General features: G+C 38.9%; 1 protein-coding gene across 2 annotated transcripts in view; it reads right to left on the bottom strand.

The window, feature by feature from the left end:
• LOC121255648 (DNA gyrase subunit A, chloroplastic/mitochondrial) overlaps positions 1-16,476 on the bottom strand; it is a 50,941-nt gene extending 34,465 nt beyond the window's left edge. Inside the window, exons 1-10 of one of the 2 annotated variants that reach the window (XM_041156082.1) lie at positions 15,944-16,476; positions 14,440-14,509; positions 14,257-14,322; positions 13,199-13,300; positions 1,629-1,673; positions 1,440-1,538; positions 1,256-1,342; positions 1,023-1,093; positions 351-459; positions 177-239 (exon numbers count right to left, since the gene is read on the bottom strand). In XM_041156082.1, coding sequence (XP_041012016.1) covers positions 177-239; positions 351-459; positions 1,023-1,093; positions 1,256-1,342; positions 1,440-1,538; positions 1,629-1,673; positions 13,199-13,300; positions 14,257-14,322; positions 14,440-14,509; positions 15,944-16,389 — 1,158 coding nt within the window. In that variant the 5' untranslated portion in view covers positions 16,390-16,476. The remainder of the gene's footprint in view (positions 1-176; positions 240-350; positions 460-1,022; positions 1,094-1,255; positions 1,343-1,439; positions 1,539-1,628; positions 1,674-13,198; positions 13,301-14,256; positions 14,323-14,439; positions 14,510-15,943) is intronic. The other variant, XM_041156077.1, reaches the window with a different exon arrangement.
• Between the last annotated feature and the right edge of the window lie 291 nt (positions 16,477-16,767).

Raw genomic sequence — 16,767 nt, forward strand, 5'->3', positions numbered from 1 at the left:
ACCAAACATCCAAAGACCAAGAAAAGCCAAGTGGAATCTAGAAAAATCGAAAACTAGACAATAATTGACAATCATCTTAAAAGTAAAGAATGAAAATTCCCCAATCACAAGCTGTGTTTAGAAAAATTATTGACATTTTCCTAACAGCATTTTCAATTTTCCACCACAACCATTACCTTACTTTCCACAAGTTCAGCTATCTTCTCCACGAGGGCAGATTTGTTGGTCTGATAAGGGATCTGTTTCATTCAAAATGGACAATGAAAGACCGATCTAACTTTTTAATGACAATATGACCTTGAGTGTGCATATTCACTGTAAAATCCTAGAATGCGGACCAAGATCGTGACCTCTTTAATGATAATAGCAGCTCGTTTTGTTTTAGAATCAAGCACTTCAACCTCAGTTTTCCCTCTGACTGTAACACGTCCACGCCCAGTTCGATAAGCCTCTAAGATGCTTGACAAAAATGAACAGATCAGATCATTCACTGCAAATAACCGCTACATACAATTGAAAAGCTAAACAAAAGTTTGCCGCTACCTCAAACAAGGTACGATCTATTTTATATGCATATTACAGTTTACACAAATAGCAGGCAATGTGTTTCATACATCACAAGAAATAAATGTGTCAGTATAATGTATTTTCATGTGCTCATTCACTTACACATGCAAACATCAGAAAAGGAGAGCTACCATCATAACAATAGTAGGTAATCATATCCAAAATATTCCTTAGACTTGCTATAAAACTCCCTTCATGTACACTATAAATTAATACATAAATCACACCACAAGGTAACAGCACCCAAAATATGCAGCACCCCAATGCACCATCAATTTTACTGAATTACTCCTCAAATTAGAAAAGTTGGCAGCAAATACAACCATTAGGGAAAAAAAGAGAAGGGTGAACAATACCAGTAGAGTTTGTAGGGAAGCAAACCAGAGGTAAATATTATCTTAACTTCTCAGAATGATGCTTGTGTTTGAACAGAGGAACAATAGAATCATACGTACCCAATGTTTCCCATAATCACTCCCCCAGTTGGAAAGTCAGGCCCAGGCATGTATTCCAGCAATTCTTGCAGCTAACACAAATAAAAAAATTATAGAACTCAAGTTAATGAACCTATCCTACCTTTAATATCAATTCTAACTTAAACAAAGCAATGATGACAACTTGACTTTCGAAAATTAGTCACGTATTTTAAAATAATACAAAGAAGGCGAATGAAAGTTTGGGTACTTACTGTAGCTTCAGGATTATGAATCAATGCACAGAGAACATCTACTAACTCCCCAAGATTATGAGGAGGAATGTTGGTTGCCATGCCAACCTGAAAATGATTATCATGGTTGAGCAGAAAAAATACACTAACAAATCCAAAGCATAAATAGACATTTAAATATAAAAAAATGAACAGAGTAAGTCACCGCAATCCCAGAAGAACCATTCAACAACAAAGTTGGAAGCCGAGCAGGTAGAAGTGACGGTTCCTTCTGTGAATTATCAAAGTTTGGTACAAAATCAACCTGCAAACAATGAAGCAAATGACACAAAATCATATTGATGAAAGAAATTGAAGTATGATGATGAAAAAATATACAAGGAAAAGCACTAACTGTATCTTGTTCTAAATCTGCCAATAACATTGCTTCTGCGAGTGCCTGAAAAAAAATGAGGTAAATAATTATCCTTTAAGATAGCTGCTTTCTGTACAACACAATAAATCATGAAAAGGGACATGATCATGCACTATAGAACACTTTTGTACACCTGCCTCAGACCAACACTATTAACACTAATTTTGCACTTAATTAATCAAGGAATTAGGTGACACACGTCAGGTATCCAAAACACAAGCAATGGAATGCCTTTTTTTATAGGTAAAATAAGATTTTATTGATCAAGTAAATAGGCAAAACCCAAGTACACAGGAAGTATACATGAATAACAACTAGTTACAAGTTAGGAACTAGAAATGGATACAAGAAAATCATGGGAACTAGTCCCACTGAGACCAATCGCAGAAGCCCACAAAAATAAAGTATGAAAGAAGAAACATCAGCGATCATCCAACAAGCAAACTTCGTACTCCCCAAATGAATCCAAATCATCTTATCCGCCTACCAATACTCAAAGCATACAACAAGCGGAAAAGCTCATAAATAGCCCCAATTTTCCAATCCCGAGCTGCTCTAGTAAAACAAACATTCCAATATAAAGAGTCACCAAAGCTATCCAAAAGATCCACCAACGAGGCCTCTTGGTCATGCGCAATCCGGAAGAGGCCAGGAAACACAATCCTGAGAGTTCTATCACCACACCAAATGTCATGCAAATGGATTAGGATACTTCAATATAACATCCAATGCAACTGCATTAGGATGCTAGTAAGAAGACATTCGGCATCAAGACTATTAACTTGCCAAAGCCAATACTGCAGGGTGGTAGGTCATGGTACTATAACAAAGGGCTTTAAATCTTAGGCATAGTTTGGTTACACAAATGAGATGACATAAAATGAGAAATCTGTAAATAGTAGTAAAATGGTTTGAGTTAAGATTTTTATGGGCTTTTGGAAAATGAGAGAGAAAAAATTGAATAAATAAAATATAAAGTTAAAAGAGTTGCCAACTTGGCCGAAGAAAGAGTTGCTCAAGTTAAAAGAGTTGCTCAATGATCCGAAGAATCAAAACCATCAATATTGAGTTGTTCAATGGCATTGTTCCTCCAATGTGACTTGGCCGCTCGATGAAAGAACCTATGCACATTTGTCCCCCTCCCAAGTGCTAGATTTTTGTCTCCGTGATATTTCCTCCATCAAAGTGATTCTTTCTTTAAAAAGTCTAGAGAAGTTGTCCAAAGAAAGAGTGCGGTGCTACCTCCTTTTTTTTTCTCTCTCCTAATTTTTTCCCTCTGTACACTTGAGAAAAAAGGTTGTGTCTTTCCGTCGGTGTTATCTTTCTGATAAAGGTGATGGAGACCAGTGTTGTTTAGCTCAGTTTTTTTTTCAGTTTCTTTATGAGTAGTTGTGCTGTGATGGGGTCTAGAAGGAATGTTATTATTGATCAAAAATGTTTTGAGTTTAAGAAGATGAATGCAAGGTGGTGGAGAATCACTGAGAGCAGCTGTCGTGCTGTGAATCACATCTTCATTGATCAAGTCTCATTGGGAAGGCTGCATCTCATGGTGAAGGAAGGTATTGCTTTTGAGGGGCCCTCTGGTTTCATCAAATCCCGAAGAAATGGTTCTCAGGTATTGGTGGTGCAAAGGTAGCGTAACTCTTATGGGAGCTTTTTCACCCTATCGGAATTTGGGCAAGAGAAATGGCGTGGCCTACTAGTGATACCGGAAGGGAAGAAGGGGGTAGGTTGGAGGAATTTTGGAGAGTTGTTGAAAGAAACTTCTATAACTTCCTCTACTTTGGGTGGGAATAACAGAGGGAGCCGCCCTTGGATGGCTTCTCCTCCTCCGCCGTTGGGGCATCAAGTTTTTGCTTCGTACAGTGAGGCCCTGTCTCGTGCTCCAAAACCTGCAAAAGGGACAGGCATTACTTCCACTTTGCTGAAAGCGCAGCGCTATGAAGATGCAAGTCTGGGCAGGTGTCTGTCGGGGCCAAGTATTGCTTTGGCTGAGATGGAGATACAAGTGGGACGTTTGCGCCTGAATATGGGGACTTTAAAACACTGCGTTGAGGAGGGATTGCAGTTGGAGAAGGATCCCGTAATGGGCCAAGGAGAATGTTTTCTTTTTGGGCTCAAAGATGTTTCTGCAGACTTGTTTTCAACCACAGACTCTCTAAAGGGAAAGAATGTGGCTTCTGGTGGGCCTCAGCCACAGGCCTGTTTCACGCAGGCCCAACCCCTCTCAGGCCTAGAAGCCTGCCTGGAGATGTAGGGTTGAAATCTCGTCGTCTTCCAGTGGGCCTCAACCTCCACCATTGGCGGTGGGCCAAGGGCAAACGTTAATGGTGGTGGGTTCACCAACAAGGTCTGGGGTGCCGGAGTCAGCGTCGGTAGGGATTAGAGTGGTTAAGCCGAAATTAAGTTGTGGTTTTTCGTCGCCAAAATCTACACAGAATCAGCCGCGTGATAAGGGATCGATGGGAGTGGACCTGTCGACGAGGTATGGGGACGTTGGGAGTGCATCAGCAGAATCTAGAGATACAAACTTGAGTTTCTGCAGTGGCGAGAAATTCATTTCAGCGCCGATAAGCATCTTGCCGAATCCCACATTGGCACAGAAAGCTTCGGCGGTCGTTATCGACCACCACGGTGACCAGGTACAGTCCCCTCGACATGAGGTTGTTGAGGATGGTGAGTTGGTTGAGGAGCCGACAGAGGATGGGCCATTGAATGTTGATTTCCCATCGCAGTCGAGGGGGTTGTCATTGGAGATTGCACATACCCATGCGTGCGTGGTGATCGGAGGCCTAGCTGTGTTCCCTGTGCAATTAGACTTGCCGGAGCATGGCTTTTCGTTTGAGGGGTCTCCGTTAGCCATTCTACCACTGGAGATGGGTTCAAAAATTTGGTGGTATTCAGTGGTGAACCAGATTTAGTATGTGGTTCGGAACTGGCTTTATTAGCTCCTGTTAGTCTTGGTGAAGAGGAGGCCGTTCTGACTCCTCTTTGTACACTACCCCCCAGCTCTAAATTTGGGAGTTGTCCGTCAAATTGAGTTTTTAAGAAGGTAGAGGAGATTCAAGCTGTTGTTGGAATTTCTTTTGGAGGTTACGAAGAACAATTTAAGGCTCTTCTCGTAGCTCTTGAAGATAGCCATTCGAAATCAACTACAAAGCAGGATAGGGAACTTAGAAGGCTAATTTGTTCCATTAATTATGATGTGAAGGAAGAGAGTGGCGGAAGGGATAGATCGAAAGGGAGGGGCAATTCATGTTCTTATGAAGCTTAAGATGTTATCTTGGAATGTACGAGGGCTCAATGACCGCAATAAATGCCTTCGTATCAAATCATTATCGCCGATGTAGAAGGGTGATGTGGTATGTTTTCAATAAACAAAGTTGCAATTCATTGATAGAAGAATGGTGCGAAGTTTATGGGGGTGCTCGCACGTGGGTTGGACTTATTTGGGAGCCTCAGGTGGAGTCATACTAATGTGGGATAAAAAAGCGTCTGAGGTGATTGAAGAGTGTATTGGAGATTATTCGGTTGCAACTTTATTCAAAAATGTGGTTGATGGATGGGAATGGACATTTGTAGGTTCCTATGGTCCTAACGCAGACAAGGTAGGAGAAGGTTGTGGGAGGAGTTGGTGGGTCTATACTCCTTATGGGACGTGTCGTGGTGTATGGGGGGTGATTATAACATTACTCGCTTTCTTAGCGAACAATTAAGGCACTATCGAAATTCTGTGGTCATGGAGAAATTCTCCGAGTTCATCTTTGATCTAGACCTCATGGACCTCCCCCTGGTAGGGGGCGAATAGACTTGGTCAAACGGATGGGTTTGGTCGAGATTAGATAGATTCCTTGTCTCTCCTTCGTGGGAAGCACACTATCCGAAAGTGAGTCAGAAACAGTTAGCTCGAGTCAATTCAGATCATTTTCCTATCATTTTAGATTGTGAGGGTATTCACAGGGGTCGCCGGTACTTTAAGTTTGAAAATATGTGGCTAACAGCAGACGGGTTTGTAGAGATGGTGCGTTCTTGGTGGTCATCATATCAGTTTATTGGCACTCCAAGTTTCATTTTTGCAGACAAGTTGAAGGCTCCGAAACAGAATCTGAAGAAGTGGAATCTGGAAGTTTTTGGTCATATTGACAATCAGAAGTCTACATTGTTGGAGGAACTGCAAGAGCTATAGGGTAAAGAATTATTGGGGATACCTTAGAGGAGGTGTTATTGGGAAGCGCATGGTTATGGCAAACTTGGAAAGAGTTCTGTTGTCAGAGAAGACTTCATGGCGTCAAAAATCCAGGGCCCTTAGTTGAAAGAAGATGATAGGTGCATGAAGTTCTTTCATAAAGTTGCTAATTCACATCGGCATATCAATGCTATTGAGTCACTTCAATTAGGCTCTCAGGTGTTATCCTCTCCTCCAAAGCTAGAAAACCATATTGTACATTACTATGAGACCTTTCTCACATAATCGGATTCTTGGAGGCCGAAGCTTGATGATTTACTGTAACATACGGGTCTAAATTTAGGGTTTAAAACTAGTATTTTATTTATTTATTTATTGGTATTTTATTTTCTTTATATTTATTTATTTATTTTAGATTTTGTGATAACAGATAGATCGATTTAGTGATTCCTTTCCTTTTAAAACTTCGAATATTCTATCCACTTAGTCCCCGTGCTAGTTTCGGTTTCCAGAGTATGAGCAACTCCAAGTCAAACTTTTCAAACTCTCTCAGAAACGGTATCCACGTGAGAATAGGTTCCTAAAGTCTAGGCAATTTCAAATTTCAGCCAATCTCTTCACGTTGCTTCCTCCCATCGCCTATAAAAGACTCTCAAGCCTCTGTGATTCACACGTTGATATATCAAGAGAAACAACATTCCCGCATAAACCATACCTCTGCCCAACCATCGTCGACCACCCCGGGACGTCGGAGCCCTACCCACGGCGCCAGAAAACGCCGGCCAACTCAACCCCGTTGAACCCACCCCCTCAGGTAAGCCCCTACCGCCGCGCGCCACCTTCCTCCCTTTCAGTTGTTTGAGTTTCAAACCCATCTCTCTCTAAACTCTCACTGTTTCTCTCTCTCTCCCTCTCTCGGTGTCGCACCACCATAGGGACCCCCCAGTCACGTCGCCGGTCACTTCTAGCCACCTAGAGCCACCGACGCACTCTACTCTCCCTCGGTGAGCATCGCACAACTCTCTCTCCCGTAAGCCTTTGTTTTACTTCTTCTTCTTTTCTTTTCTTTTCTTTCTCTTTTCTTTTCTTTCTTCTTTCTTCTTCTTTCTTTCTTCTTGTTTTATTCCGTGCGCTTCAGTTTCCCAAAAAGCCCCCCATTAATTCTGTAATTCCATGCATGCCCTTTTGACCCGTGAGGGTGTAATTTCCTGAGCCTCTACTTCTTGGGGCCTTAAGTCAATCAGATGGTATTTTCTTTAAGTGGTTAATCTCTGGGTCGACAGAAACTGGTTTACAATTTTAAAGAAGGCTAGTATATTTTCAGAAATACATTACCTTTACATGGGCTTTATCTAATTGAACAATTATCAGCATTTAGACACAATTTTTATAAAATATTTTTAAAGGATTTCAAAGCATTTGTTGGAGTCTATTAGTAGTTAAATTCCTTATACGTATTTAATTACGTAGAGTATTACGACACGTTTTGCTAGGAAGTTATTAACGTCTAGAATCTCGTTTAGGTAATGCGCTACAAGTTGGAAATCAGGAAGCAGCGCTAAGAGGTAAATAGTATGATCATATTAATAAATGCGTATTGTGAATATTATTATTATGTATAAAAAAATGTGATGTGCTTATGATTGTTAACTACGCTACACTAAGAGGCAAGTCAAGGTTAGTTTACTTTTCGATCTTGATGAAATATGAGATTATACTTGAGTAAATGAATTTATTGTTGATTGATTTAATGTTACTAAATTCACATGAAAGCCATGAAATGTTGAAGTAGTAGTTCAAAGTCAAGTATGCCATGTAATAGTCAGATTATGCCAGCCATGGTCATGAAATGCTTAGGTTATATATATGCCATGTTTGTGTAATACTTAAACCATGTATGCTATGTTCAAGTAGTACCTGGATCATGTATGCCTTGGAACGTCATAAAACATTCATAGCATGTTATGTAATATCACGTTATACTATGCCATGCTAAATCATACAAGAATATGCCATGCTAAATCATACAAGAATATGCCATGTACAAGAATATGCCATGCCATGTCATGTTACGCTATACCATGTACAAGATTATGCCATGTTAGAGATGTTCATGAAGCAAATCTCAAGCATTAAGAAAGATAAGAAATGTAACGGTACCACGGACTCAAGCGTGGTTAACCACAAGTTTAGTGAAACACGGACTCAAGCGTGTTTCACTCCATGATATTCAAGTTAAATGAAACGCGGACTCAAGCGTGTTTCATTTCATGATATGCAAGTTTAGTGAAACACGGACTCAAGTGTGTTTCACTCCATGTTATGTAAGTTAAGTGAAACACGGATTCAAGCGTGTTTCACTCCATGTTATGCAAGTTAAGTGAAACACGGACTCAAGCGTGTTTCACTCCATGTTATGCCAGATAAGTGGAAACACGGACACAAACGTGTTTCACTTCATGTTAATACAAGATAACTAGGACATTATGCATTCACAATGACATGTTTTGATTATATATGCTTCCGCTTATGTTAATAATGAAAATGTGTGCCATGTAAATCTATGATGATATATGTACGTAAAGTCTTCCAGAAGATCATGTTACGTATTTGATTGAAATTCATGAAGTTGTATGTACGTTCTGAAAGGTATCCTAGAAATGAATTGTATGTTAGGCAAGGACTATATTTTACGATACGATGTACTACTTACTGAGTATTCAACTCATTATTTTTGTGTGTTTCTTGTTTTCTTCCATGTCTGATTCTCGCAAATGATGTCTATGATGATGAAGAGCTGGATGGCCAGGAATAGATCTAGTACCAAGACTTAGGAATGAAGAAGTGATTTTATCACCAGAATTAGATTTCTTTTATGTCATGCATAGGATTAGTTTATGTTTCTTTATATTTTGTTCAGTTTCCAAAACAATCATGTTTAATTCAGTTTTAACGTTTTGATGAATTTCAATAAATGAGGTAATTCAGGATATGAATCTCTTTACCGGGCATTATGTTTTAAATGTTGGTAATATCTCTATCCTACGGGAATGGGGTGTTACATTTACCCCTTGAGGCAATTGATTCGCAGAGTGAGTGTTTTGGAGAGACCTTTCGTTAAAGAAGAAATTTACAAGGTCATCTCTGGTATGGCTAAGGATAAAGCGCCGGGTCCGGATGGTTTTTCAATGGATTTCTTTCAAACTTGTTGAGACATAGTCAAAGGTGATGTTATGCATGCTTTTAATGAATTTCACTCTTTTCAAAAGTTTAAAAAATCCCTTAATACGACTTCCATTGCTCTCATTCCCAAGAAACAAGGGGCTTCGACTATTGAGGACTTTTGTCCAATAAGCCTAGTAAGTAGCGTTTATAAGATTATTTCAAAGGTTCTTGCCAACCGACTTAGTCCGGTGTTGGAATGTATTATTTCCAAGTCTCAGAACGCATTTATTCGTGGGAGACAAATTCTTGATCCGGTTCTCATTGCAAATGAGTGCTTGGACCACAAACTACGGGAGGGAGGTTCGGGTGTTCTTTGCAAGCTTGACATGAAGAAGGCATATGATCATGTGAACTAGGAATTCCTCTTATACTTACTTGAGAGGTGTGGCTTTGGAGATAGGTGGATTTCATGGATGCGTCACTGTATTTCAACTGCCCGGTTCTCAGTTTTAGTTAACGGCACACCTGCTGGTTTTTTTTATAGTTCGCGGTGATTGCAGCAGGGAGATCCTCTATCGCCCCTTTTATTTGTTATAGTTATGGAGGCTTTAAGTAGGATGGTGTAGGCTGTTGTTGGGGGAGGGTACTTATTTGGTTTTCAGGGGGGTAATGGCTTTAGTGGCCCTATTATCTCACGCCTTCTTTTAGCAGACGATAGTTTAGTCTTTTGTGAAGCAGATAATAGCCAGATCCAAACTCTACGAGCACTGTTACTTTGCTTTGAAGCAGTGTCAGGGCTTAAGGTGAACTTTGGCAAGTCTGAGATGGTTCCTGTGGGTAAGGTTTCTAATATCCTCAATTTAGCAAGCCTTCTGGATTGTAAGGTGTCCTCTTTCCAAATGAAATATCTGGGCCTTCAACTGGGTGCAATTTTCAAAAATAGAACTATATGGGATGGGGTGGTGGAGAAGATAGAGAAAAGGTTGGCTGGTTGGAAACAGGTGTATTTATCAAAAGGGGGCCACCTCACTCTTATTAAGAGTACTCTCACTAACCTCTCCACCTATTTTTTATCCTTGTTTCCTATGCCTACAGGGGTGATGAACAGAATAAAAAAACTCTTTAGGGCGTTCTTATGTGGAGGTATGGGGGAGGAGAAGAAATTTCATCTTGTTAGACAGAAGACAGTTTGTGCCTTAGTTGTGAATGGGGGGCTGGGAGTGTGTAACTTGAAACTTTTAATAGAGCTCTATTGGGGAAATGGCTTTGGAGATATCACTTGGAGAGGGGATCATTGTGGAAGGAAATTATTGACGCTAGATATAGTGTCGCTAGGGGTGGTTGGTGCTCCAATGAAGTGAGAGGGAGCTACGGTGTGGATTTATGGAAGTTTATAAGGAAAGGGTGGCCATGCTTTGCAAACCACATTCGCTTTGTAGTTGGTGAGGGCAATCGAATCAGTTTTTGGCAGGACGTGGATATCAAGCATTGGAAAAGGCTTTTCCGGCCCTATATCGTATTGCAATTAATAGGGAGGTTTCAGTGGCAGATGTGCAGTTACTTTCTCATGGCTCGCTCCAATGGAATATTCTTTTTATTAGGGATTTTCATGATTGGAAATTATCTATTATTTCAAACTTTTTCAGCCTACTATGTTCCACGGGGACTCCCTTAGCACAACAAGATCGATTGAAGTGGAGGTCTAATAATCACAAGATATGTACAGTTAAGGTGTATTATAACATCTTGACAACACGATCATACTCCATTCCCTTGGAAGAAGATTTGGAGATCTCATGTGCCTTCTAACGTAGCCTTTTTTGTTTGGAATGCCGCTCTTGAGAAGATCTTGACTTCGGACAACTTGAGGAAGAAAGGATGTATAGTGATGGATTGGTGTTACATGTGAAAAAAGAATGGAGAATATGTGGACCATCTCTTACTACTGTGAGGTAACAAGGGAGTTGTAGGATGAGATCTTTCAAAGGGTTGATGTTGCTTGGGTTATGCCTATGAGGGTGGTGGAGTTTTTGGGTTGTTGGAGAAAGATACATGGCTATCATCAAGTGGCAGCAGTATGGAGGATGATTCCGTTGTGCATCATGTGGTTTATTTGGACAGAAAGGAATGCGTGCTGCTTTGAAGACAAGGAACGCACAATGGCCGAGTTGAAGAATTTATTGTTACACACTTTAATGTGTTGGTTTTCCGCTATTGTATTGCATGGGGACAATGTTCATGATTTTTTGTCTTAAATTTATCGCTCTTAGAATGTATTTAGGTGTTCTTCTGTATACTTCTTGTGTACATAAGCTATGCCTATTTCATTCATATATATAATATTTATCTCTTACTTATCAAAAAAAAAAAAAAAAAGTTAAAAGGAGGGTTAGAATATTATTTTTGTTTTGCAACTTTAAAAAGTTGAATTATTTTTTGTGATTTGCTTAGAAGTTTTGAAAAGTTGTAATGATTACGTAATGACTAGATGAAAAAGTTAAAAATTTAAAATTGAAAAATGTTTGTGTTTGAATGGTGTTTGGATGTTGAGATGAGATTTTTTTTTCTTTTTATAAGTATAGATGTTGAGATGAGATGGGAAAAGATGGTTTGAAAGGTTTGTAAAACTAAACCAGGCCTTAGCATAAACCGGAAAACTAAAAATCCCATTGAAGGCTCGGAAACTTAAATAACAGGGTTGTTCACATCAAACATTTTAAAGGACACCAACACTTCAACACTCTTTGTAGACACATCCTGCACACAGAAATGTGCGTACTGAACCAAGTAATAGACAAAGTAAATACTCTGGATTGTTCTACTTCAGAATGATTGAAGTAGTTTCTAGAAAAAAAAAATACATATATATATATATATATTAGCTGCATTTAATTTAAGGAGAGTGAAAGGGAAGAGGAAAAACCATGTCTAAATCATGTTTATTAAGAACTTGCCCAAACGACCATAGTCTAGCAGTTTTCTTCAAGCAACATAGATGGTCAAATGAAGGCAAATTTTCATCCATGAATCTCTCAGGCCAAGGGTTAGCTCGAGCATTAAGGTTGAATCCTTCATCGATTCTTGTTCCTTTTTTTATTTTTAATCTTTTCTCACCTTATCAAATGGCAGTCGAGGGAGGCTAGAGAAGTAGTTTAGCTGTAATATACTTCCCCAAGTCTAATGCAGCAGTTTTGGTCAAGGACCATTTTCCACTAGCTCAGTGGGCAGTGTTCAAACACTCTTATCTAAACTACTGAAGAATATTCTTGGAGGGACGGTTGGGAAATGAGAAGGACACATAAAATACGGCCAGAACTGCATACACAAAAGAGAGAAAACATAAAACCATATTCATTCAAATTGACTTTAAATAAGGCTTATGATCACTGATGAAATAGTTGGATGTAGGATTGCCACTCCTTTCTTTCCTTCCTATTTGGATCTGTAGTTAACTTCTTTGGGACTTCCTTAAGATAGACATAGAGGGGTCCTTTCTCTACCTGCTATACTCTTTTACTAGTGACAGGTGTTGAGCAGAATACAGCTACCAGCAATGTTTACATTCTAGTTTGTGATCAAGTTAAGCAATTACAGAAGACGATATGATTGTCCTCAGAATATCTTTTTTTTTATGAGTAGTACTACAAGTCAGGAATATAGTGCAGTTATTTAACTCCAGTCTCGTTATTTAATAGTACAACAACTATTAATATCCTTATGGATATTAATAGTTTAGTTCGTGTAAATTTGCAAAATATACTAAAAAGGCACCAACATTTTACACAAATTGAATTTTATTGTGTCAAACTGAACTTAGATTGACGTCTGAAATTAGTTGGGTTGATTTATTAAGACCCAATTGTTTTCCACTTCATCACACATCCTATTTATACTTTCTTCAGGAATTAGTTGCTGAAATGATTAGGTTAGCAAATCCTTCCATCTGTTAGTTATACAAATATTGTCAAACAACGTCCATCATCAATAAACCACAGAGGCTGTACTAATAGGTTTTTTTTTTTTTATGAGTAAAGAAACCAAGAGTTTTTTTTTTTTTTTTTATGAGTAAAGAAACCAAGAGGTTAATTATCTGCTCCTTCCAAAAACCAAATTTCAGGAAGCATCATCCATGCCCCTGTATGGAGACCTTAAAAAGACAAGACAGCTAAATCAAGAGTAAGCAAGTACTTGAACATACCTCCAACCTACACTCTGTGTAACGCATGGCAGCAGGAGGATCAGCATCTATTGAACCAAAATTCCCATGCCCATTGATTAGTGGACATCGTAAGGAGAAATCCTGCAAGAAACAGCATTAAAGAAAGTGCAAATAAATTTTGGGTCTAATGAAAACGTTTCTGCCTACTGAAGAAATTTTGGGTCTAATGAAAACCTTTCTGCCTACTGACTTTTGACAAATGAAACAAGACACTTAAGAGCACTAATGCTACAACATCAGAATGAAACCACTTAGATCAACAGTCTAATTAACACTTTGATGCATTGTGCTTAAAGAAATTAAAGTGAACAGATTCCCAACAAAAGAGAAGTAAAACACATTGCATACAAGTTTGATCGTTTCAGGTTATTCATTCCCAATTGTGTGCCAATTTATCCTGACATCCTAAAAAAACAAGACATTAGTTTTACCTTCCCCCTCAAAAGCACTGCAACATGAAAAGAAAACTTATTTTATCATGCCAGGAGAGCATCTTCATGTGAAAGCCTACAATTTGGAATAAAAAATACTATAAACCAGCTTAAAGCCAGCTAAGATTCTATAAAATTTCAGATAATTTTACTTATCAAAAAAAAAAATTCAGATAATTTAAAGAGCAGCCTCACCTAGGATGATAAAAAAGCATCATAAATATACATCTGCACTGTGTGAAGATGAGCAGAAGTCCAGAGCATGGATTAACAGTAGAGTAGGTAAAGGAAATAATTGAAACTCACTTCTTTTATGTGAAAGTTATCATCTTCTTTTTCCTAGTTGGGAAACCTCAATGAGCAAAAAGAACAAAGCATTTACACATTCCTAAAGTGAACAGCTTCAAACACAAAAATATACAATACATACTTTATCGGTCCAAGTTGGGCAAGCTTTTTATGATTCAGTAGCCTTAAGTGGGGCAATTATACAAATCAGAAAGACACTCCACGAATACTTTTTTGGCCTGGGGACTCAACTGTTCCCTGGCCACTTCCCCAAATCCTCTGCACCCATCCATGAACATATTATATTCCCACTATTACCTGTGCCATTCGCACTAAGGAATCATAGACAGCGGTGTCGCCATGTGGGTGAAATTTTCCTAGAACCTGCAATAAATAACCACAAAGTAAGATACTAAACTGCACAGACAAGGATAGCCAAAAGACAAAAGCAACGATACGATCCTTTTAGGGCAGTTAAAATTAACAGAGTCAGATTTTAACCTCTCCAACAACTCTAGCACATTTCTTGAATGGCTTTCGTGATGAAAGGCCCAATTCATGCATTGCAAATCTGTAGCCCAAAAAAACAGAAAATTTGAGGGAGGAACTTGTCAGCTACACCATTTAAAGAAAATTGACTTAAGATATCTATTTGTTATAAATACAGATGCAACATCTGCAGACACATGCATAAATAGTCATTTTTTTATAAGTGCAATATGCATAATAAAAATACAAGAGATGTAAACAAATGCCCAGAAACACCCAAGTAGATGTATAGGATAACCACACACATATGACATCCAAATCAGGTAAATGAGTACATAACCAAAATCTTAGAAATGCAATTAATTATTTGATAACAAATTATTTCACAGAATGACGCTTTTCAGCCATATTCGTTCTTAAAGTATTTCATAAATAACTTAATCGCGCATGAATTCAACATAAACCAATGGAAGTAACTAAATTATAAACAACAACAATAACAACGACAACAGCATCCCCAAACTGCAGCAAATTGAACGAATTTGCCACTAGAAATTACAGAAACCTTCCTTTCCTCATTTTCTCATCTTCTTTCAAAGGAAACTTCATGAATAACAAAGTAAACTCTTCCATTGAAGAAGAAGGCTCATGTTCTGTCAAAGGTGGCGTTCTTTGTATGGACAGCTGCAATAGGGAATATTCAGACCATAGATAACTTGAGAAAGTGTGGAATGATTGTTTTGGATTGGTGCTTTATGCGTAGAAAAGACGCGGAATCAGTGAATCATTTACTTCTACACTGTGATGTGGCTAAAGTGTTGTGGGATGGAGTGCTTAGAAGAGCTGGACTGATCTGGGTTATGCCAAAAGCAGTAGTCGAACTACTAGCAAGTTGGACCAGTCTTCATACTTGCTCCCATATGGCAGCTGCATGGAAGATGATTCATTTGTGTATTATGTGGTGCATTTGGTTGGAAAGGAATGAGAGGTGTCTTAATAACAGGGAACGCAATGTAGATGAACTCTGGAAATTCTTTACAAGTTCGTTACTTAGTTGGTTTTCTGCTATTGTACTCAATGGAGGGGATGTCAATGAATTTTTGTCGTCGCTTTTTTAGCTTTAGAATGTAACTAGGTGTTTCTTTTGTATACTTCCTGTATACATGGCTTCGTCTATTACTATTATGATGAATAAAATTTGTACTTGTAAAAAAGAGTAAACTCTTCCATTTTTACTACTCGACATACAAAAGAGAAAGCACACCCATTTTATTTTTTTTCTTAAATTTATCCATCAAAAAGGGTATTTAAAAAAAATTCTTATTAAACTTTATTTCAGTTTACAAAAACTGTGCCTAAAATTTAAAAACTAAAATTGTTTTTGAAAAGTATGCTCATTACTTGTGACAAAAATTGTATTATCCTCATTAACAAAGTTGGAAAGACTCTTCCCCTACTTTCCGGAAATTTAACGCCAATAAAACAAAAATTCCCAACGAAGAAAGGAAAAGCTCACAGGATTCGACGGTGAACAGGCTTGAGACCATCGCGAACGTCGGGCAAAGCACGGCCGAGGAGGACTGACATGGCGTAGGCCATGTAGGCCTCCGTGGCCTCCTTGTGGAGCTCCGTTGGCACGACTCTACCACCATCCCCACCGGCGTTTCCAACTCTGCCCTTGACCAGCACGCTACCGTTGCCATCCTGCCCCTCGTCTCCGTCCGCATCGTCGCTGCGCCTCGATTTAATGACAGCCGACCGAACGTTACGAGACGGAGGGGAGGAAGAGGAGGGGGAGCCGGAGAGAAAACGGAGCTCGGAGCGTCTGTGGGAGAGACTGGAGGGGAAGCGGGTCGGGGCGAGGGGGAGAGAAGGGCGGTAGCGGAGTAGCATTGAGGAGAAGCGTAGTCCGGAAGAGAGAGCCATGGAAGAAGGGTCCGAGAGGAAGTAGGAAAGCTTCATGGAGGTGGCATTTGCCGACAGTTTGAGTGAGAAAAACCCTAAGCCCTTGTTTGGGTGGGGTTCCTGGGCGCCAAATTCTGGGGTTTTAGATGATCAAAGTGCACGTGAATGGCACCTGCCTTTACGGCGTGTGGGAGTTTGGGAACGAAAGATAAAAATAAATAAAGAAAAAATGGCTTCAAAAAAATAAAGGAAAAATATAAGAGAAAAGGTACTTGGATGGATCTCAAAAAAATATATATATTTTTTAATAATGTTGTGAATTTTTTTAAAAATAATTAAAAATATAAAATAAATAAATAAATAAAATAAAAATACAAATTAATCTTGTCGGAGCCATGTAATGTCATCAAAATAATAATTTGCAGTTAGTATCTT

This window comes from Juglans microcarpa x Juglans regia, chromosome 1D (assembly GCF_004785595.1).
Source record: "Juglans microcarpa x Juglans regia isolate MS1-56 chromosome 1D, Jm3101_v1.0, whole genome shotgun sequence".
Taxonomy (NCBI): domain Eukaryota; kingdom Viridiplantae; phylum Streptophyta; class Magnoliopsida; order Fagales; family Juglandaceae; genus Juglans; species Juglans microcarpa x Juglans regia.